General features: G+C 45.3%; 1 protein-coding gene across 1 annotated transcript in view; it reads left to right on the top strand.

Annotated features, from left to right (window-relative positions):
* LOC8043923 (choline O-acetyltransferase-like) overlaps positions 1–13,389 on the top strand; it is a 63,425-nt gene extending 50,036 nt beyond the window's left edge. The window contains exon 8 of the mRNA XM_040214690.2: positions 12,982–13,389. Within this exon, the coding sequence (XP_040070624.2) occupies positions 12,982–13,185 (204 nt within the window). The 3' untranslated portion in view covers positions 13,186–13,389. The remainder of the gene's footprint in view (positions 1–12,981) is intronic.
* Positions 13,390–24,320: the final 10,931 nt, after the last annotated feature.

A 24,320-nucleotide genomic window follows, 5' to 3' on the forward strand; every position in this document is an offset into this window, starting at 1 on the left:
TAGTGCTGCACGACAGTTTGCAAAAAGAGAGAATAAAAACAAGGTAACTGAAGCAAGGCGAAGATATTGTCACTTGAACATAGCGATAAATTGTAGGACACACTTTTCAACATGCCCTTCAAGATACCATCGATTCTATCGTGCCATTGCAGGGAACAATTAAAAAAGAGAATAATGCCATATCTCAGTACACTATATGCCAAAGAATGCATTATCAACTTTCTCACTGCAAACGGAAGGAACTTTTTTTAAATTGTAAAGCTGGCATGAAACACTTCGGAGACGGTTCGCAACAAACGCCATATGCGTATTCCATGATAAATCGAAATCAAAAAAGATACCAAGATACTTCACAGAATTAACATACTGCACAGGAGTGCAGCAACAAGGAACACAGTTAGAGCCATGCAAAAATAAGTTCGGGAAGACAGTGAGCTTTTTCCAAGGGCTGCGAAAACAGACGAGCTTAGTTTTTAAAGAATTCACAGTTATTCTGTTTCCTTTGAACCAATCCATAACTGCGACAGCATCCGTTTGTAGCATACGCATGGCGGGTTCAATATCGGTGTGACTGGTAAATAAAAGAGTGTCATCCGCATATTGTAGCATGTTACTAGTGACAACAGCATGAAGATTGTTTACATAGATATTGAATAATAAAGGAGATAGTATGGAACCCTGCGGCACTCCAGAGAGGAGAGGAACTTTGCTACTTCGAACATTTCCTAAGGACACCAACTGTGAACGTGACCGTAAGTAATTTTGCAGCAGAGCGAAGAAAGGACCTCTGAATCCTACACGGTACAATTTTTAAGTAAAATTGCACGATTAACAGAATCAAATGCTTTTTTAACACCGAGGAAAAGAGCGCATACACAAGAGTTGTTATCAAAAGACGAATGAAGGAAGTCGGAGAACACGTCTAGTAAGCATGACGTGCCACGCCCCGTGACAAAGCCATGCTGTGAAGATGAGATGATACAATGCTTATCAAGAAAACCATTCATGGAAACCAATACGTATTTTTCTAAAATTTGTGATATGATGGCAGTATCGAAATGGGCCGGTACGATGACAGCAAGTTACGAGGGCCACCTTTGTGGATAGGTACTACGATTGCTGTTTTTAGATCTGCAGGCAAACAGCCAGAACATATAAACCCATTTATCATAGCTACTAGTACTTCTGCAAGCACATAAAAATTATCACAGAGGTCTATGGTAGATATACCATCGATTCCGGGTGATTTATTTCTTTTGAAGGAAAATAGAATGGAACGTAACTCGGCCCTTGAAATTGCAGGAAGAAACGCAGATGACGAGACTATATTTATATCATAAGCATTGGGCGCACCATCCTCTGTGCTATTACAAATGGAAGAGGCAAAATGTTGAGCAAACGAAGTAGCTGTGGTAACTAAATTGGTTCCAAAGCTCTTCTCCAACAGGTCAGAGGCACTTTTTCGAGAGACACCGCGAAGCTCGTTAATTATGGACCACGTTTCCCTAGAGTTGAAACGCTCGTTATAAAGTTTTCCTGTATAATGATTACGTTTAGCAGAGCGTATTAGTGCATTTACATGTTTCCAAGATGCCTTGTATTTCGCTCGCAACTCCCCATTTCTGGGCGCACGCCGGCTACGCTTCACGTTTTCGTTATCGTCATTCGTCGTTCGTTCTCGTCATTCGTGAAAACGAATGACGAGAACATTCGTGAAAACGACGTAACACTTAAATAACGAGCTTCCTTGAAATATCGGCTTTCGTGAAGAAAACGAAATACTGTTTTAAAGGAAACGGGCGATTCCATCATGATCAAAAGAATACCCATTCATATTTTCTTGGGACGAGCACGGTAACCAAGAAATATTATTCGCCGCGGAAGACATTTTGCAACAGTTGAACCCAAGAAAGTATTCTGCTTCACAAACAGCAGATATGCAAAATGCGTTAGGAGACTTTACGTGCTTTCAAACATACTAGGTACTCTAACAGATTTTGCATCTCCAGAACTAAAAAATAGCTAGGATTCACAAGTTCCAAAGCTTCTTTGAAAGGCAAATAACATTTGTGGTTGCCGTGCCCTGCCAGACAAAATGCCGAGGCATTTCTTTCGAGCGCAATTTCTGAAAACACGATAAATATAACAAATTCTTTGGTTTTGTCGAGACAGTCTGAAAGTAACTGGTGCTTTGCTGCTCAACAATTTTTAGTTACTAAAACTTCTGTGCAACCGTAGCCAGTAACGTAACCTCATCATCCTTGATATATCAGAAAAAGATCTGGCTTGAAGCACGGGGTATGACGCACTTAACAGAGCTCCTACACATATCAGTCATAGAACAATCTTTATGCAACACATAAAACTGATCATGTGAAGTACAGCGTAACAATTGACTGTCGACAAATTGTTTCGTGCGCTCTTAGGTAGCTTACACTTCTGGGTTGAAATATGCAGAAACCAAGCAAAGGAGCTTTAGAATAAGTGAGATAGCCTTCAGCAATACAGCAGTCACTTACAGATTCTCCCATGGAATGCACTGGCAGGAACAGCTGTCGGCGGCTTATGGAGATGTCTGGTCTTGACAGTTTTCCATAGCGCCACAGGACCTTAGCTGGAACACATTAGCATCCACAAGTGGTGCATCCCCACAACATGAATGACCATAAAGAACTGTTAACACAGGAGTCTTCGCACGAGCCTAACAAATCCTATGAATACATAAATTAATTTTCATGACTTACTGCTTTGCGTAGAAGTTGTAAAGTTATTATTTGTTTAGTAAAATACCTTGCTATTAACCCCTGGCTTTGCAGCTTTTTCATTAAAGGGACACTGACACACCCCAAAATGTTTCTTTTAATTTTTTTGTCAGGCGATTCATTATGGTGTCGGAATACTATCCACTTAATATTTTGCTACAGAGTCACGTATTTTTTTAATAAAGTCAAAAAACGCAACTGCTCGAAAGTGAAACCGAAACTTCCGCACCACACGGAGAAGTGGAGAGGATAGTGTGGAAGTCACGTGGCTAATCCGAACCGTGCGTTTTATTTTTATTTCGCACGTAGCAGACGAAATGCGTTCGTTCGCCGTGGGATTCCTTTGCAGTTATGTTTGTTCCGCTCGCTGTTCTGTACTTCAAGACGAGTTTTTTGGTACATTTAAGTGTTGGCAATTAGAAGTGAGTGCCCGAGTGCCGTGGTGAATTCCCGCGATCGGCTCAGAAAAGAACACTCCCAAGATGTTGCGTAAAGAGCTGCCTCACATGTCCTGCAGCTGAAAGTGGCATTGTGCGGCAGAGTGCACAAGTTTTCGAAAGATTAACGGGTCGGGATCAATGGCTGGCTGCAATTCCTGTAGAACAGTTACGCGAACCGTGGAAAGCGGACGCTACCCGATTCACATGCTCCTTGCTTTTTATGGAAAGTAACTACATTGAGTTCGCAGGAGTCAAAAATGGAATCACATACAATTTATTTCAGCGACGTATCGTCCAAAACAAATTTTTTTTTTTAGTGAAGCAACGTAAACATCGGAGAATGCTTGACCAAAAATTAAAATGGTACACCCGCACTAGGGATCCAACCCGTGCCCGCTGCGTGCGAATTGGACGTCTTTCCCCTGAGCTACTGAAGCAACTCTTCCGTGCGTGGAAATAGATCCGGTAGACTGACTGTATGCCAGAAGTTTGCTGCCGATTTCCTTTCATTACATACACTCCCCGATTGAAGTCGGGCAGGCCACATTCGCACCTGGTAAAGAAACCGTACGCGTGCGTATTCAACTCGAAGTACGCACTTCGTGTTTGACGCTTGAGCGAGCGATCTCTTCAGCCACGAGAAGGGACGACCGGGACAACGGCTCGTCGACGTCTTCGTGCAATCGGCTTGCTGGTCGGGCGTGTCGTATGGGATGAATATCAGTTCTTTTGATCGGTATAAAATTTCGCCTTGGAAGGAAGACAGTATTCGCCGGCATCGTGAAAGACAGTTCTGAAGCAGAGGTCCGACGCCCGTCGTCCGCTGCCACCCGCGAGTCCCACGATACGCGAAACGACGCCATCTTGAGAAATATGCAGTGAACGCACAGAATGCTTGCGGTTGTCTGTGCTATTTCTTTTTCAATAAACGTATTTTCAGCGTTTTGGAGGCCACAAAAATCAGTTTCCTGTTTTTTTTTCTATTTTTAATATTGACTGTGTGCCTTGAATGACCCACGACTTTGATTAAATTTTTTGTTCGCATGGAAACATTAGAAAACGGCCCGTGACCGCTGGAAAAAGAGTGAGCGCGACTCAAACCGGCCAGTTCTCGATCGGCGGTGTTCGGGCGGAAAGAAACCGAATTTCGAGTCGCCGATTCTCTTCTGGGTAGTTGGGCTCTCATATTTCACGTAGAGCTAAAAACCTCGGCGAGCATATATACCGTGTCAGTGTCTCTTTAAACAAGCTTGGAGGGTGAGAAAAACAAGATTCAATTTATCTCGCCACTTTATTATATATTAAAATACGTCCGCAGCTCCTCCTTCGCCACCATGAGAAATAGAGATGCTGCCTACACAGGGAGGAGAAAGATGTATGCATAACCACGGGTTCTTCCAAGTGAACTCAAATGTGCAACAAAAGTCCGCACATACACACAATATACGAGGGGAAGCCAGTAAGTCACAAAAGGCTATTTAAAAAAAATGGTATGGAAATCTTGCTTTATTTCTCGGCATATATTCTCGACATCGACACGGTTATCCTATCTCTTTACCAGCGCCACAAAAACCTCTTGCATTAAATTCTTTGGGCTGCTTTCAAGTCGCGTGCGTACCTCACATTATCCATCTTCATCTGTCGCGAAGCTTTTGCCGCCAAGGAGAGGTTTCAGCGTGCCAAACAAGTGGTAGTCGCTTGGGGTCAAGTCAGGGCTACAATTGATAAATTTGGGTGTCAAGAAGTTGACACCGAAATTTATCAATTGTCTCCCGGGTTCATGGGGTTCCATGAGGCCTGGCCTTGTCGGGATAGCGCAAGAATCCTGCAGTCAATAGGCCTGTACTTTTTTTTTTTTTTTTTTACAATTGGCTTTTTGACGTTTCAAGAGAACTTCACAGTATGGCTCAGCCTTCAGTTTCACCTCGTTGCAGAATATGTGCAGCAACTCTCTGTTAGGATCCTAATACGAAGTATAGCCTTTCCAGCTGAGGGCATTGCATTGAAGCACGCTTAGTTTCGGGTTGGTAGTAATGAACACAGGATTCATTACCAGTGAAAGTCTTTTTAAGTATGTCCTCACTTTCCTTGGCATACCAGAAAAAAAAAAGACGTTGCGTGGAAAGACCCATTTGATTCTTTCGATGTTCCTCGGTCAGCTGTCTAGACACCCACCCTGGGCACACTTTTCGAAAGTTAAAAAACGTTCACACATTATGGTGTAGGTTAAATCATGAAAACAGCCAATTAGAGTTGCTAGACTGTCTATTGTTACTCTCCAGTCGACTGAAATCACTTATACCCGTTGCACTGTTTGCTTCTGTCACAATCTTAACAGGACGACCAGTTTGCTTCTCGTCAACAACATCCGACCGCCCTTGGAAGAATTTCTTAACCCGTTTGTGCACCACCTTACGCGATTAAGGCTTCTCACTGTAAATAGGAGACATTTTCTCGTGAATAGATTCTGCAGGAAGTCCTTTTGACCACCAAAAAACGCACAACGGCATGATGTTCTTCTAGCGTACATTCCTCGAGCACAGTCGCCATTTGTAAATTGAGCTGCGCATGTGCGCGTCTGTTATCTAGTCACTGCACATCGATTATTATGATTATCATTGTCTTGCCACCTATTGACGTATCTGGAAAATAGTTACTACTTATATCAGATATTTCAAATAAGTTTGTGACTAATGTCGTTCCCTCGTAAATAAGGAGCATGCAGGGTTCACTTAGAGACTAGCTCACCTTGTTCAAAGAAAAACTCTTTGGCTGGAAACGCAAACTGCCCATTGTTCAGCGGCAGCCTTCTTTTGTATGTACCTGTGCACATAAGAAACCCGACCTTAGTCTCATTTACCCTTGCGGTGGCTATGATTAACTCAGTCTTATCCTAAGACAGATGCTTTGCCGCACAGAGGCCCAAAAGCCTGACAAAGACAAGTATAAAAAGAGGAAATACAGTTTCTGTGAGGATCGCAACACACAGTCCAGATAGGCATCAATCACTCACCTTAAAACACTTCCCATGAACAGCCAAGAAAAGACTTCTGCCCTTGATTGGCTGGTGCTTGCTGCATCATGTATCAGAAAGAATCCAGTCCTATGCCCAATTCGCACGGCACCAGAAAGGTACCTTTAGCTCAGGTCCCTTAGTTGAATGCACCTGTAGTAAACGGCGTTCTGAATCACACGATAAATAAACGAAGTACTTTTATTTGATGTTGATTACATTCCTGCTAAACCGCGAAAGGAGCTTGTGATAAACAATTATTCTTCGTAATCGGTTTGGCGCGCAGTTTTTGATTATTGTGTGCTAAATTTCACATTTAAAACGTAAATATTATTCGTGTTTGCTTTTGCGGCACTTTATTTTTTTCTCTAGGTCTAAGGGCGCACCTGATGAGTCGTGCTTTAAAACGTCCAACCCGTCTGGCCTCACTAGCCCTAAATCATCTTCGTTTAGAGCTTCGATTGCGAGGTGGGAGCCGTTTTTGTTTTAGCAGCTCCATTTTTCCGCAAAGTTCGCACTGAAGTAGCTAAATAGTGCCCGGCAGAAACGAACCACGTCGCAGTCTCACGGTTACGCCAGTCAAGCCATCAAAAGGGACGAACGACGATGAGGATAAAAAATCTTGGCGGGAGAGTCTCACGATTCGTCTACAACCCCGAAAAAGAGTGTTGGCGTTCGTAGCATACATTGTTTTCCACGTGCCGCCGATGCTACCTGCTTGCTGGAGTATGCGTTCCTCGTCAATGTATTATTTCATTAAATTTGTGTTCACAATCATTTCAAAATTTGCTACCTATATACACTCAATTTTTATAATGCATTAAACAAGATATATTTATATATCTGTGATTTTTATTTTGAGTTTCTGGGTCCAAGGCTACTCCCTGTATCTGTAAAGGGAGTTTGGTGAGCTCCGTTTGACACAGGACCTCCCTTAGCGAGAGGGTCCTTTATGCGCCGTGTGATTACAATCTCCTGCTCCCTTTACTACAGGCACCTGTGCCAAAGATACCTTTGGGTGCCGTGTAAATTAGGTATTAGTTGAACTCGGGCGTTTCTGGAGGAGAGAGACACCAAAATACTAATGCAAGACCCCTACAGATATGGAAATAGCATCCAAGAGTAATAGAACTCAAAACTCGTAAAGGCGTGCAGTAGCTTGGCTTGAAAATACTTGCTCTAGGTGGCCGAGAACAAGCTCGTGGTACTGACTGGAAGCCACCTGCTGCCAAGAACACCTGCACATAAAAAAAGAACAGACTTAGCCTAATACAGATGCTTTGGCCGGACAGAGACATAAAATCCTGACACAGGACAACTATACAGACAGGAAATAGAGTGTCTGCGAGTAATGAAACACACAACCCAGATAGGCATCAATCACTCAACTTGAAAACACTCGCCATGAGTGGCAAGGAGCAAATTTTTGGCTTTGATTCGCTGGTGCTCACCACCGAGAGCTGCATGTATCATAAAGAACCCGGACTTAGTCAAACTCGTGTGTGTGTTTTTTTTTTTTTTTTTGCTAGAGAGAGAAAACAAGACTAATGCAACACCACTACACATAGGAAATGGCGTCCAAAAGGAATGGAACAGAAACCTCATATAGGCGGGAGATGGCTCACCTTGAAAATGTTTTCTCTTGGTGCCCGAAGAGAAACTCGTGTTCCTGATTGGCAGCCATTAGCTGCGAAGAATATCTACACATAGCTGAAAGTACCCAGTCTTAATCTAACACACGCTTTTTTTTTATCAGGAAAGACACACAAAAGCCTGATACAAGACCACAAAAAGCAGAAAATAGTGTTGATGAGAGATGAAAACAATCCCAGATGGGTGGCTCATTCTCTGTTTCATCTTAGTCAAACAGTGTAGCTCACTTTGCTAAAACAACGCATATTTGCAAAATAAAATTATATATATTTGCCTCATTTAGCAGAGCTTACTGCCAAGGATAATTGCACACTAGAAAAAGTCAGACTTAGAGTTATCTTTTAATTTGATAAGCGACAACAAAATCTTCTACAGGTAACGAAACATAATATAAGCCCAGCAAGACAACCTAGCTTGCCTTGATACAAGCACTGTGTCTCGGCCGACAAATTAGGGTTCCTTTTTTGGTCCCTTGTCATATTTGGTGAGAATAGTCAAGTAAATGAAAGTAAGGCAATCTCTCTTGCAGCTGACAGCTGAGAAACAGATCCACATACCTCTATAAAGAACCTGGAAATAAGATCGGTGTGGTGGTCGAGTTGTCGGAGGTATCAAATTTCAAACTTGCACTGTTTTGTCCTGGTTTAAATCCTCCAGGTGTATATTTTCGCCATTATTTATTATATCTAACTTTTGTTTTAGTATATAAGGCACAAGAACCTAATTTGTGCGATGCTTCACCTTTAGAAGCGTTTTAATTATACTGTGTGGCATCCTAGCGCCCCATAATAGGTTCTCGGTGAGAGCAGTTTTCAATGTTTTTTTTCTTGCTGTCGCTGCTGCTGGTCTTTTCATCCTTAAACATTTGACAACTCGGCACAAATGCAAGAAAAAATGTGTTCGAAATGTACTGCGCATGCGCGGCTGCGGCGCAGGCTCTCTGTGCAGCAGGCGAACTAGCCCGCACAGAAAATCACGATGGGAACCCATTTAAAAAAAAAGGCTGCAGCGTATCGTTTGATGGCGCAGGTGCACGTATTTTTCACGTCGTTTTTTTACAGTGCGCTTTTCGGCGAGGCATGCGCCTGTCGTAAGTGATCCGTAAAGCCAGCGGGACTCCATATTTTACTCCATCATGTTACACAACCGACAGAAGCCCAGAGGGATATCAGTGTTATCAGGCGCATTTAGGAAGGGCATTCTCGAAAATAGGGCTCGGTCCCTGTTGAAAAATCTCCTTTGTATGATAAATATCTTTATCCAATAAACACATATGAATCATAATATATAAATAAGAAAACATAAGAAATCTAGAGGAACTATATAACTATATATTATTTAGAACATATGAGAACCTTATAAGGAACTTGTGAGAATTTTCTTATCAGTTTCTTTTATAGTTCTTATATGGGTCTTAGATTTTCTTATATATATTGTATGGTTCGTATGTGTTATTGTGCACAAGAAATATCATAAAAAATCGCGCTTTCACTGCCGATGATCGCTGTCGAAAGTAAAAAAAGTGGAGGTGTACATGAATCGGCCATTGGCGATTATGGCAGCAGCGCCTCTAAGGTGCAGGAAACTATGAACTGCTTCCTGCTAAAAAAAAAAAAAAAAAGATGCTTCTTGAATCGGTTAATGAAACTCAAAGGACGTAGAATAAAAAAAAAATATGTTGTATGAGGAGCGGCCTGAGGAAGGCATTGATGAATATCAAAGATTCCTTCGGGCAACAGCGCAAGCCACAACACGTTAGGCGATCCCGATGGCAGCGCCGGCATCTCACAGCGAAAAATCTGTAAAGTTGCCAGACACGCGAACAATTCACCGCCAACTGCAAAGAGAGGGGGGGGGGGGGGGCATGTTGCTCGAAGCTGCATGGGCGGAATGCGTTTGTGCAGCTTCGAGAAAAATGCTCCCCCCCCCCCCCCCCCTCCCAACCTGGGATGTCTACTTGAGCGCGGCGCAAAATGATGACGTTGAACTATCGCGTAATGCGCATTCAGAGGGAAAAGGGGGGAATTTGGCTTTCTTGTGAATAACTTTTATAGAGCGGCATGATGTGGTCGTTCTCAACACGCTCTCCATCTTTTTTATTAGGGTGTTTGCACACAAACTAACATTGTAAAAACGTTTGATAAACAATTGGTGGTAACTAGCCAGTTTCGCACACTGCAAACAAATATCCCGATTTGTTAGAAGTACTTGTGATCACTACCTTGACGCGCACCGCGTACATCAGCTCCTTCTAAGTATTGACAAATATAACAGAGAGGGTCCTTAAAAGACAAAGAATGCAATACGCAAAGAGCGACCCTTTAGATTTTTTTAGAAGCTGTTAGGCGGTCGTTTAGCCACTAAATTTAGCAGAATAACTAAATTTATACATATGTCACGGTATGCCAATTTTTCCGCTAAATTTAGCCGGGAAACTGGATTGGCGTTTAAACCACGTTAGCCAAGTCACGTGACGTCAATGATCCCACGTAATTAGATTAGGGAACCACCTAACCCCGCTAGGAACTGGGATTAAGATGTTTTTGGGAAAGAACAATCCAAGCTATAAAATCGTGGTCCCCCTTAGCCACAGCCGCTATGACCTTGCACCACAGAAAATGCCCGTTGTTCGATGCTCACATGATGACGACATGATCCGCTGACATTCCTCAAGTATATCCGAAGCATGTTTACTTGGCACATGTGCATGCTTCGAACACGTCTGCAGATGTGTTTGTTTAATTAATGTGATATGACTATCTTAATACAAGAAATAGAATTTACGAGAAGCTCTCTACAAATAGGCTAATCCTATTGTATGTGAGCGTTTTTCACGCGGTTAATCGGCGCCCACGTCCATCGAAGGCCGCGCAGTATCGCCAGGTCGAATAGGCCTAAAAACATCGAACAACAATCGAAAATCCCCTAGTTACAGGATATCAGTTCCGAACAAAGAACGATATTTTGAGGTTAAATGCTTCGTGTTTTAATTTCATGCTCAGGAAAATTATCTGTCTAGCCTGAAACAGTTGTATAGATGTTTACACAAGCGCCAGATTAGAGCGGCCATTGCTGAACTTCTCTTGTCTTATCGACATTCGGAGCCACTGAAGTGGGCGCTGACGCGCCTCCAGAAAGGTAACTGCTGGTGAGGAGAACATACTAGAATCTAAAATGGAATTATTATATCCTGCTGCGATAATGAGAGAGTGAAGTAAAAAAAAAATACTGGTAAACAAAAAGTGACGGTCGGTTATGGCGGCGCCCATGCACAGCTGCTGTGAGGTTTTTGTAACATGCTGCATCTTCTTCGCGGTGCCCGACTCAGATGTTGGAGAGGGCGTGCCCGGGCGTCACGCACGATTCTGACAGGTATCTTCCTTGGAAGCCACTTCCGGCGTCGACGCGCCGAGATACCGCCGAGACAGACATCGGCGCCTCGCGCGCGTCGGTTTGATGCCGTTGCGGTGACCTTAAAATACGCGCCCCGACGCAGGGAAACGCCGACGCGGATGAGACAATCGGAAAATGTTCTCATGTTACAAGGGTATTATAAGAGACTCCTCGTGGGGCGTCGCGTTCGGCTCCTGCCATTCTACGAAATGCCCATGAACTGGGACCGTTCAGCTATGGTGCCTGGAGCGCGTTTTCGACTGGTGTGTTTAGCGTCCTATCCCGCCCAAACATCAAAAGTAATCCCAAAGTGGCAACAAATGACGTCACATAAGTCGGAGTGTCATGTTGTTGCCTGTCGCGATCCTGGCGGTTGGTCGTAGAAATGCTAATGAACAGCACGAGCGAACGCGAGTGTCGCTGTCGTCACAGAGTCCCAGACGTCCCAACTACCGGCTGCTTTAACTTCCGTGGACTGTCACAGTGGAGAGCGACCTACAGCAGAACAGGCGTCTGGCATACACACCACAACTGTTGAAACGCCACCAGGTTCGCGATCGGCGACAGCATGACACTTCTATGACGTCATCAGGCGGAAATCGAGGGACCACTTTTTTGGAGACGGTAAACACACCAGTCGGAGACGCGTTCCAGGCACCATAGTTCAGCTTGAACGTCGTTCGAAGTTGCCAGATGGGGCCTTGAATGGTCCAAGACGAGGAAGGATCTACCCTCCCTAGCGTTTGCCACCCGCACCGCACCGTGAGCGCTGTGCTGCAAATCTGGGAAGCGTATCCGAAAAAAAAAGAAAAGAAACTGTAAACGTCTAAACTTCTCTGTAATGCAAAATAAGAGCGCAGCTTTTGAGTTATGTTTATTTTCTGATATACCCGGCGAGAAATATGTGTATGTAACAGGAGGAGAAGGGTATAGTGGGGGCCCTGTTTGAGGGCGGCGAGAGGCTCTGATTGAGGCCGCGGTTACGCCGACGGCGACGCCGCTTCCCGCTTTATTTAACGGGGACACTTAGTTGATCTTGAGGTCATGTCGCTCCAATATTCCCGTTAAATGTTCCGGAGAAACTGACTTTCTGTAAAGTTTGCGTCACACGAAGTCAGGTGACATAAATTTCCCGCTAAATTTAACCTGGAGACTTAATTAGTGTTGAGGTTACGTGACACACTTTTTCCCGCCCAATTTAGTGGGGAAATCGACGTCGCGGCGGTTACGCCGACGACAGTACATCCGGGAACAGATGCTCTAAGAGCTGCGCTCTAAGCCTTGTGCAATAAGTCACCCAGCCAATTTTCGTACTCTGTCGTGCATTCATGAACGTAACATTGCTTGGTTTACGGAAAAAGAAAAACGGGGAGGGGCCAACGCTTAGGTAAACGCGCCTCAGTACTTCACGCACAAGGCTTTATTGGACTCACGGATCTGCTTACGCATATCGGGTAAGCCAATGTGGGAGCTTGCTAGAGGCGAGAGCGCGAATAATTGAGGTATGTTTACCTTAACCTCGTGCCCTTTCTTCGTCCATAAATTCAGGCAGTGCGAGGTACATGAAAACGCGCCAGAGTGGCGAAGCTTGCCCGTTAACTTACTTCACAAGCTTTTCCGAATGTGCATTCGGGAATTGGTTTCGTAGGTCTCTAACTGGCCAGCTTTCGAAAACACGTAACTCGACCAGCCTGTCTGTTTTTTTCGACTTTTCACCAAGGTGAATCTTCAATGCGACGGCACTACTTTGGACGATCCTCCTCTTCCCGATGTCTACATGGCCACGTACAACATCCGACCAGAATCTTTCACTTTCGGCCTGAGTTGCAGCAAATCTTTTCCCGAGAAGAACATTTCCAAGTTCAAGGACGCCCTCGAGCAAGCCTTCACGGATCTCAAAGTGTGCATGGACAGATCTTGTTAAGAGGTTGATTGCGCAACGAATGACCTCTGTCACTTCTTATTTCTTTCTTCGCGGGAGTTAAAGGGCAATACAGCAAATGCAAATTGTTAAAAAAAGAAACCCTGCCCTCCTCCTGAAAAAAAAAATTAAGAAAATGCAAGACAAAAAAAAAAAAGAAGTGGTAAACGGAAATAAAGCCACGCAAACCAGTGGTTTGGAATAGAAGTTTTGTTTTTCTGTATTTTTGAAGAGGAAATGTGCTTGCGCCCTACTTCGTGTTGGCGAGTTGTTAGACATTTCTGTTCTTTCGGTTACTGCAGCTTGCATATATACCACGTATATCCAGGCCTTAATTAGTAATCTAACTTCAAGTGGGCCTGCCAAGCGTTTTTGGTACCGTGTTTTCCCGTGCATAGTTCGCGGACTATGCAAGTTTAAAAGTTGTAATTTTAGGCTGTGCGGACTCTCTACGCGCTCCGACTATAGTGGATTTTTGTTTTTAAATATCGTTGATTATGACGAGACTAGACGGATTTTGTGAATTAAAGAGTATGCTAATGATGATTTTTGCAATTGTAGGCTTTATTGTGAGCTAAGAAAGGAAGCATTTTTAATGGTTTGCCGTGTATAGAGGAGTTTCGCGTCGACTAAGCAACAGGGACAGACAATGCACCGGGTGTGGAGTATGCACCGGGTGCAGACTATATAAGCAAATGCATTTATTTTGACCCCAATTTTGCCCATGGAGACTACGCACCGACTAAATACTATAGTCCGTTAATACGGTATCTCTTTTTTCTTTTTTAATTTTACCGTGGTCTCTTGAAATACGGGTTGTCTCAAATAGCGGCCAGGCTCTTTAAATCAACCGCGAAATTCGGTTTTTTAAGCTATCGCGCCACCATTTTCCGCTGCGTTGCCCACAGGTTGTGTATTGTTTCTATAAATCTGCAAATGGCGTGCTTATTTGAGAAAAAACTAACAAAAGGAAAATGCTTAACTCGAATGGAAACGCAGCGAAGTCACCGGTCTTCAAACAGTACAGCGCCCTATTGATTGAAGACCGGTGGCTTCGCTGGGTTTTTATAAAAGTTAAGCCCTCTTTTTTTTTCTTTTTTTAATTTTTCTCGGGTAACTTCGTTCTTTGAAAATTTTATAAAACAAAATGCACTACCTGTGGGAAACGCTCCACAAAATTGTAGGGCGATAGATTAAGAAACCGAATTTCGCGGTCTATTCAAAGAGCCTAACCGCTATTTTAGAGAGCCGATAGTGTGTGGGACTCTAGAAACCAGGGTTGACGGTAACGCGTTAAAAGTCACGGCGTTACCGGTAACATAGTAACGTACTCGGTACTCTTTCATACACCAACGGGTAACGTACCTACGTTACTTATTTCGTGTAGCGTGTTAGGTAGTTACGTTACTCCTTGCATATTCTTTCCACGACTTTTTGGTGCCAAACTGTATATATTTTGGCGTTCTTTTCTTTTGTAGTTTTTCTCATAAGTATTTACCTGGAACCGTAAATGAAAATACGGTAATTACGCTCAGTTTCTGAATGGATATAATGATTCTTGAGATATGGCTCTTATGCATACCTCTAATGTCAAAAAGCAAAACGTGTCAATTCATAAATTAAAAAAGGGGCACGTTTACGAATCTTTCTAATTACGAAATTAAAGCGCAGCTCTTGAGGCATTTTGATTTTGCGATATACCGTGCTAAAGATATAGTGGCAGAACTATTTATATGTATATATATAGACCTCGTACTGGCTGCGGACATAATATAATATATATATATATATATTATTTATATGTTATATTTATATAAATGTAGAAATATATGTAAATAAATTATTTATTATATTGTTATTTATGTAGGGAGAAAATGGGAGGGTACGGAGCAGGAGGAGGGCAGGGTACGGAACCACCCCCCCTTCTTTTCCTCCCCTCCTAGTCCGGTTACGCCAACGGTGACGGCGACGCCGACGCCCCAAAACACGGGAACGAGCTCTTAAGAGCTGCGCTCTAATATACTGACAGGCTGTTATTTTTTATATTTACAGATTTGTATGAAAGAAGCCTTGAATGCTTTACTTATGAGGTTTCAGCGAGTGAGTTATACGACCAGGGGGACAGTATGTGGCCGAATATTATTTGCGAAAGTTGGCTAATTAATTAAAATGTGTGAACTAACTTTTTGATGTTTGATAAGGCTTCAATTAAAACTTACTGAACGTCATCAAAAACCACTATATCAGTTAATTTTAGAACGACCTGAGACTCGTGGGAAACTCGGGGGCCCACTAAAATTACCACTCGTGAAGCAGGCACAAAGCTAGCAGTGGCAAAACGCGGATGTTTAGATTATCGTCGCGTTACAGTCAAGCGTGCTGGATTCACTGAGGGACACCAATCATTCCCAGTTCGCTGGCAAAATTATTTCAGTGCTGCTTAGTGCTACAAGAATGGAGTTCAGTCTGCTAAGTTCAACTTCTTCTTCACCTTACTACCTTCCATGTTAAAAAATAACCCGCGTCAGTTCTGGAATGTGTTGTCCCATCGAGATAAACCTTCGTCTATTTTATTGAAAACACCTGACGAAACTTTGATCGATGAATCCTTATGCGCCACAACGTTCCAGGAAGTGTTTATTAAGTCCTTTTCTAGCACCCTAAGCAATGTGAACCCAAGCTATAATGTTGATCCTTTTCCACCGATGGACCCTATCATAATCAGCCCCGATGGTGTTCTGAGCATTCTAAACGACCTAAAGCTGTCATCGGCAACTGGTGTTGACGAAATTAACTCGAAATTTCTTAAAGCTACAAATCAGTACTCCTCTGTTATTCTCGCTCATCTTTTTCACCAATCACTTGACACATCATTGGTACCTTGCGACTGGAAAATTGGTAAAGTTATTCCTCTACATAAATCTGGTGATAAGCACTTTCCTATCAACTATAGGCCCATCTCGCTAACCAGCGTTCCCTGTAAAGTTCTAGAACATATAATTTATACACAACTTGTTAACTTCCAAGAGTTGCGGGCATTTTCTAACTCCGCCAGATTATGCGGGCATCTTCCAGCTCCGATTCCATCAGACCCTGTCTCCGGATGAATATGACACTGCAATACTTCGCTCTCGGCAAAAGGGTTTATTCACTCACTCATTGCCTTGGGGGGTTTCGGGATCGGGGGACGGTCATCAGCGAGGCCGGGGGAGAGTCCGCTGCCACAGCAGCTTCTCCGAGTCCCAGCGGTGGTCGTCCACACCGCGTCATGGGGACGTCGTCGTCCAGGGTCGCTGTCCGGTCCCTTTGTCGAGTCGGCCACTCGACGTAGTGCCCGCACTCCCTGCGCCAGCGTCCGGCGCCGTCCGAGCTCGCCTCCATGACCGGTCCCTTGTGAAGTCCGCAGCCCAAGCCCTCTTCCTTTGTCTCCATTCCCCTCTTAAGACCTTCCCAAGTCCTTGTCCCGCCGACCGTCCAATCGGGAACGTTGCTGCGAGCCGACCCTCCGACGTCAGCGCTGGGTGAGGGGGCGCTTGCCCCGTTCCTCCCGGAGAGCTCGGACGTTCCGCGACAGGACGGCGACGGAAAACGGGAAGGTCACGGGGAACGAAGGAGCGCCCGACAGTGCGGCGGCAGGGAGCGGCAAGGTCACGGAGAGCGGAGGAGCCAGGGAGAAGGTCCCCACACCTCCCCTCCCTCAAGGCTCGGACCCCGGGGGGCTTGAGGTTGCGTGGTCCCCAGGACCCTTGGCAGGGAGCTCGTTCAGCTGAGTGTCACCGATGACGACGAGCACCCTCGATGATGATGATGGCATCAGACCAAGCAGGTCAGCGGTGAACGTTGATTCACTGGGAAGCTCGTGACCGACGGAGCACGGTCCACGAACTGGTCCGGAGCACCACAGCTCACAACACGGATGGGCACTCAGGCACACACAACACGCCGGCACTTAAAGTTCACTTCCGTCCCTAATGTAACAGACAGCGAAATGCGCAAAAACGAATAGCTGCACGCTATATCAGACAGCGAGACGAAACCAAAATCTTTCGATCGTTGGACATGCCACAAAATAAAAACAAAACTTTTCATTTCAATACTAACGGGCAGGCAATCATCAAGAACGTCAAGCTACACGTTCAAGAGGTACATAAGAGGAAAACCATTCCTTAACTAAAAAGCATGAGCGCTCATTGTATACTCAAATCGTACATACGCCCACTATACAACATTTGCTCCTATCAAACTCAACCGCATTCTTTTAAAACAGTAAGCAATCTACCAGAGCGTCAGAACCGCACACCTCTGACAACAATATTAATCTCCAACACACTCGCGAAGAACGCACAAAACCTCAAAAACTAAGAATAACCTTCCGTAAAACAGAAACGGTCGCAAATCCTGTCCCGTTCGCCAGGTGCGACCCGGAAGGAACACGCTGCCAACAACCCATGACGGGCACTCATGCACTCGGCGTTCACGCTACCCGATCTACAAACACGCTACAGCCAAGCTACGCAGCACGCCTTCATCAGAAGGGGTAATCACTTTACTGAGAGGCCGTTGTTCCGTGGTGCCGGCCACTTACACCAGTACAAAGGGAACAGTACCTGGATCGTGCGAACAGCAGATCTTATTGGACAGCCCATTTACACGGCTATGTCTGTAACGTCTGGGCATGTACCAGATATTACCGCTTCACTGCTCGGAGGCGACCACCCAACAGGAGTGACAAACGCGTAACGGCGGTCCGCACCGAACCCCGCACGGGCTCGACAACCGCGACAAGCGCATCGACGCACGTGAGAGTTCTCCCCCGGCCAAACCCCGACACCGCATAACTAAAAAGTCTTCCAGCTGATGAAAAGGCCGGCCGGGATCGAGCAATGAAAGTACGCCGTCAACGCGTCTCGCGACTCTTCAACGTTCTCGAATCGAGCAACGTGTCCACATACAAACGCAGTAGGTTATGCACAAAGCTCGCCCCCAGCCAAGTCAACACGCCGCATGACTGAAAAGTCTTCTTGCGACTGTAAGGACAGGCAGGGTTCGAACATTGTAAGTATCCCACACGCGCACCTCTCAACTTCCGCGCAACGAGCGCGATACCAAAATGTCAAATAATCTAACCGGCCAGTTTTGGAGATGGACGAGCTAATAAACTATGTTTGCTCTGCATAAACAGTTTCCGCAGCGTCGAAGTCTATACAGCATTTACCGCCGCATTCCAACACCCGCTACCCATTCATGCAAAGGCTGCAGTTAGTACAGCGACGGGCTGACCCAACGCACAACAGTTATAGGCCGCCGACGGCCATGCCGCTGCCATAATTTCTAGGCTTCCCGGGCACGTACCCGCCGACGTGAACCGTACATTTTCCCGGGCCAACCGCGCATCTGTACAGGATAAAACTATGAACAACTCGTCACATCATCGCAAGACCGCCACTCCCCTCGTGCAGGTTTTCACTGCAGGAGCCCAGCTCTTTCCTCCCCTAGCTGTCTTTTGTCCCCTAAATTTATAATTTATCTCTAACCCAGGTCTCTGCAAGACCAATTACGCTCTCTACGCCCTCGCGTCCCAACGCGAACCCAACCGCGGCCGAGAGCCGTATCCGGCGGCAGCGCAAAGCGCGCGCTGGCCGCCGCTCCTCCGGAGACGGAGAAAACGATATAAAGAGTAACTCCCACCTCGAGGCTCAACCATCGATATGGCGGTGTGAGGATCCGGAACCAACTGTGTGCACAATTAAACGGGATCAACCTCACGACTCTACAACAAGAAACGCACGGGTCATGCCCATCGCGTCAGACTGGACTCCACGGAGCATTACACACGCACAGCCACTGATAAGTGAACACGGAAACTCGGTGGTTTTCGGGATTCCGATGTCCACGCACCGGACATCGCGTATCCGGCACAATTTAGTGGGCTCAGCCCCTAAATGTAGCCTCTGGCCACAAGGTACTCGTTCAAAGCGATCTTGGTCGGAACCACAAGAGCGCATCCGTACCTTAAAACGCTCTCAACTAACGAAGCTAAAAACTGCGCTGACAGCTCAAGCAAGGCCAACTGGGAGCTAGCCTGCGGTCAAACCGAGACGCTAGTCTCCTCCCGGACAAAATGCAATGCGGGAATAATTTCCAAACACAGTCCATTCAACCGCCATCCGCAATGGGAGCGTTGTCCACCCAGAGCGATGCCTCTTTAACGCGTCCGATCCGTAACAAGCGTTACAAACCATAACATCGATACGCGAACAAAGGCGGTTAGGCGCGTCACATCCCCGAAAGCGTGAGCTGGCATCTTTCCCAGCGGACGCGGACGGCCGGAGGCGTAGGTGGGGGGACGCCCGACGCTACAGGCCTCGAGGGGTGCGGTAATTTCGACGCACAGAGCGCTCTTGCTCAGCAGGATCAACCTGCCAGCATCCAACGGTGCGCTGAACAGTGAATACTCGAGGCACTTCTCGTAACGGGGGATAAGTAAATTCCTGACAGGCTGGGCAAAAGGGTTAATCCCTTAAAACAGCGGTCAAAATCCGCGCCGCCTTGTCAGACAGGCGATAATGTCAGGGCCTCCGTGCGGCGCTCCCGCAACGAAACTTCGTGCGGCGCTCCCGCGACAAAGATGACCCCCAAAAAGAGCGCGAAACAGTGCCCCAATTCAACCGGAAACAGGTTAGGAATCAGAATGCCTGCCTGATCGAAAATCACGCCCCACGTTGCGGCGCCAGTTTATGCGGGCATCTTCTAACTCCGCCAGATTATGCGGGCATCTTCCAGCTCCGATTCCATCAGACCCTGTCTCCGGATGAATATGACACTGCAATACTTCGCTCTCGGCAAAAGGGTTTATTCACTCACTCATTGCCTTGGGGGGTTTCGGGATCGGGGGACGGTCATCAGCGAGGCCGGGGGAGAGTCCGCTGCCACAGCAGATCTCCGAGTCCCAGCGGTGGTCGTCCACACCGCGTCATGGGGACGTCGTCGTCCAGGGTCGCTGTCCGGTCCCTTTGTCGAGTCGGCCACTCGACGTAGTGCCCGCACTCCCTGCGCCAGCGTCCGGCGCCGTCCGAGCTCGCCTCCATGACCGGTCCCTTGTGAAGTCCGCAGCCCAAGCCCTCTTCCTTTGTCTCCATTCCCCTCTTAAGACCTTCCCAAGTCCTTGTCCCGCCGACCGTCCAATCGGGAACCTTGCTGCGAGCCGACCCTCCGACGTCAGTGCTGGGTGAGGGGGCGCTTGCCCCGTTCCTCCCGGAGAGCTCGGACCTTCCGCGACAGGACGGCGACGGAAAACGGGAAGGTCACGGGGAACGAAGGAGCGCCCGACAGTGCGGCGGCAGGGAGCGGCAAGGTCACGGAGAACGGAGGAGCCAGAGAGAAGGTCCCCACAGAGTCCAATTCATTTTTTCCCCAAATCAACATGGCTTTAGGAAATCCTTGTCCCGTGAGACACAGCTACTGTCTATCACTAACGATTTTTGTTCAGCATTTGATCAGGGATCTCAGGTGGACTGCATATTCTTAGATTTTGCCAAGGCGTTCGACAAGGTATCGCATAGACTTTTATTACATAAATTAAGTAAACTCAACATTGATTCTAACGTGTTTAACTGGTTGGTATCATTTTTAACAAATCGCTCGCAATTCGTAACATGTAACGGCATGAACTCCTCCTCCGCACCCGTCGCTTCCGGCGTACCCCAAGGATCAGTTTTGGGGCCTCTATTTTCTTGATCTATATTAATGACTTGCATGAGATGGTTTCTTCTTCAATTAAGCTCTTTGCTGATGATTGTGCTATTTATCGTGTAATCACTAATGACTCAGACTCGCAAAAACTACAACATGTCCTCGACTCCATATTTAGATGGTGCAAACTCTGGTCAATGGAGCTTAACATTAACAAATGTAAAATCATGCGCATAGCCCGCAAATTTAAATTTACTACCGCTTATAACATTCACAACATACCCCTGGAACTTGTGACCTCCTACAAGTACCTAGGTGTGATCTTAAGTGACGACCTTTCCTGGAAACTTCATACTATGTGATTAACAACGCTAACCGAATGCTTGGCTTTCTCAAACGTAACTTTCCTTTAGGTCCATCGTCATTAAAACTGACTCTTTATAAAACACTAGTTAGGCCTAAGCTCGAATATGCAGCTTCCATCTGGGATCCCTCAACCATCTACCTCATCAACTCACTTGAAGGTGTTCAGAACAGAGCTACACGTTTTATACTGGCCAACTATAACCGCACCGCAAGCGTAACGTCAATGAAAAGCACATTATTACTTCCAACCCTCGCACATCGTCGCATGGTTTTTTGAATCTCCCTTTTTCACAAAATCTATCACCATGTTCCTTACCTAAAAGCCCAAATGATAATCCCCTCATACTTTGTTTCAGCACGCCTTGATCATCGTCAAAAAGTTGGTGTACCATTTTGTCACTCTAGCGTTTATTACGCTTCTTTTATTCCAAGAACTTCTAACGATTGGAACCGCTTACCTCCATCTCTCACATCAATGACTGACCACGCTATTTTTCGTAATTCTATTGCCAACCTCATGTTCCCTATTGTTTGAGTTGTTTGAGTTTTTTGTTCATTGTTCCTTGTGTATTCTTATTGCTATTATTCCCCACTCCCCTCTGTAATGCATTTGTGCCCTGAGGGTAAAATAAATAAATAAATAAATAAATAAATTCCTGCTTATACGAGAAAGCTAGGTTCTTCTGAGCCTAGGTCACGTCTTTATACTGAAAGCAATAACGGTGTTTAGAGAAATATTTACACCAGGAGGCATGTTTTACTTCTGGATCGAAACCGAAACTAACCTCTACTTTGGAATTTACTTCTCAGTTTAGATGCTAATTTCGGTGTCTTTCATAGCTCAAGATGCATCTCACAACGTAATTACTGAGCTCAAAAGTTGTTCGCGGAGATTTTAATTTGTGACATACGTATCCAATCCAGGCACTTCAAATGATTTTGCAAGAGTTTAGTGTCCCTTTAAGTACAGGGGCTTTAAAGGGACACTGAAGAATAATCTATGTTACTTTAGACAATAATCTCTGTTACCTCAGAGGTAACATAGAATGATGAATTTGTTGGAAAAATTCAGTGCTGATTTGTGTGTGTCCTTCCTGCCTTTTCTCGCCGAGACATATGCCATGTGAAATAATGAACCTCGGGCCTTTAAATATGCTTTCGACTATCTAGATGATTAATTGCGTTATTTTTTTAAGAGCAAAAGAATAGCAAAATTATTTGAAATTTTACAAATATCGAAACCGGTGAGAATTTGAGAATATGTTCACAAAACATATAAATTAATAAACGCTGTTCCCATTGCAAAAAACCAAGGACGGAATCCGAGTCAGACAGCTGGAGTGTCTGTATTTAAAAAAAAAGCAAGAAAAACCCGTGGATCATATAACATTACATTACATCCAATGTTTGACTGCATGTTTATCTTGATAATAATATCAAAGTTGCGAATTTTTGTCATCGTGGCGTTAAAAGAGAGCCAACATTGCCGCAATTCGTATTAATAATAGTATTACAATTGAAATATTTTACTACATAGTTTTTCAAGCTCTAACATATGTTGTTTGTGACAATTTCAAACGTGCCAACAAGTATGGCAATCAAAAGTGTGTAGACTATCATCACCGGTGCGAATTGCAGCATCTTAATTAACGAGTCCTAAAATAAAGAGTCTAAAATCAAGGGAGGTAGTTAGTAGAAGCTTACCATATAGCAGAACGAAACCCGGGTGCGTGAGCTATCCATCCGTTTACCTAATGGACAGTGCGATAGTTTTTTTTGTGCATAGGTTGACAAAATAATTCAAGATCGAGATTGAAGAACGAAGAAATAAGAAAGGAGTAAGAAGACGCGATGATTTATACCACCATGCTTATACCCTGTGCTGGTGTGTTTTTTTATTTCACGTAAATTACAATGGTGCGCCCTAAATGACAAATACCTGGTGGAAGAGGAAAAAAAAGAACCAGTTTTTTTTGCAATTTCTATGCATGTTTTCAGAATAGATAGCTGATAGTCATCGCCTCGTCCTGTGTGTTCACTTCTCTTTGTCCATGTGTTTCTCGCGCTGTTCATCAATATACCAGATGATTCAAGGAGACGGCAGGCTCTTTAAATCGACCGGAATATTCGGTTTCCTAAACTATCGCGCTACGACTTTGTGCAGCGTTGCCCACAGATGGTGCATTTTTTTCTTTTTTTGTAAAATTTGCAAAGAGCGAACTTACCTGAGGAAAAAAGTAAAGAAAGAAAAAGGCTCAGCTCCTATAGAAACGCAGCGACACCACCGGTCTTCAAACAACACGGCTCCGTTTCGCACGGGAGACAAAAGATGGCGCAACGAACGCCGCCGGCGAACGAGCATATGGCGCCGAGAGACCGAGAGCCAGCGCCTTGAGCAAACAATCTTTTCGACTCAAAAGCGGCGCGCGTTCCGCAGGCGGCGACAGTCGCAGAAACAAAAACAGGCGCGGTAACAAGGAACTGCAGTTCCTTGTCTGCTAAATACGCCGGGTCTCGGCGTCGTCTGCTCATGCGTTGGCGGCAGTTGGCGTCGCGACCGCTTGCGCCGTCTCTTGTCTCCCGTGCGAAACGGCGCCGTGTTGTTTGCAGACCGGTGACGTCGCTGCGTTTCCATAGAAGCTAAACCTTTTTCTTTGTTTACTTTTTCCTCAGGTAAGTTCGCTCTCTGCAAATTTTACAAAAAAACAAATGCACCATCTGTGGGCAACGCTGCACAAGGTCGTAGCGCGATAGGTTAAGAAACCGAATTTTCCGGTCGATTTAAAAAGCCTACCGTCTCCTTGAATCACCCGGTAGATTATGCATATTAGATGCCAACGACGACAAACTACGTCCTGCTAAAAGACCAACTCGGTGAAAGGGTAATTGCACAATGCAGCGTGGAATCAAAACCATTTGTATAGGGACGATAGCGTTACAAATGGAAGGCTCTTTCGAGAATACGGTACAGAAATGTTCATCATTCCGATAACATGCGCGAGCCAGAACAAGTTAGGCGATCCTGATGCCACCGCTGGTGTCCCGCAGAGTATAATATGTAAAGCTGCCGCCAAACGCGC

This window comes from Ixodes scapularis, unplaced genomic scaffold (assembly GCF_016920785.2).
Source record: "Ixodes scapularis isolate PalLabHiFi unplaced genomic scaffold, ASM1692078v2 PGA_scaffold4__175_contigs__length_147842914, whole genome shotgun sequence".
Classification (NCBI taxonomy): Eukaryota; Metazoa; Arthropoda; class Arachnida; order Ixodida; family Ixodidae; genus Ixodes; species Ixodes scapularis.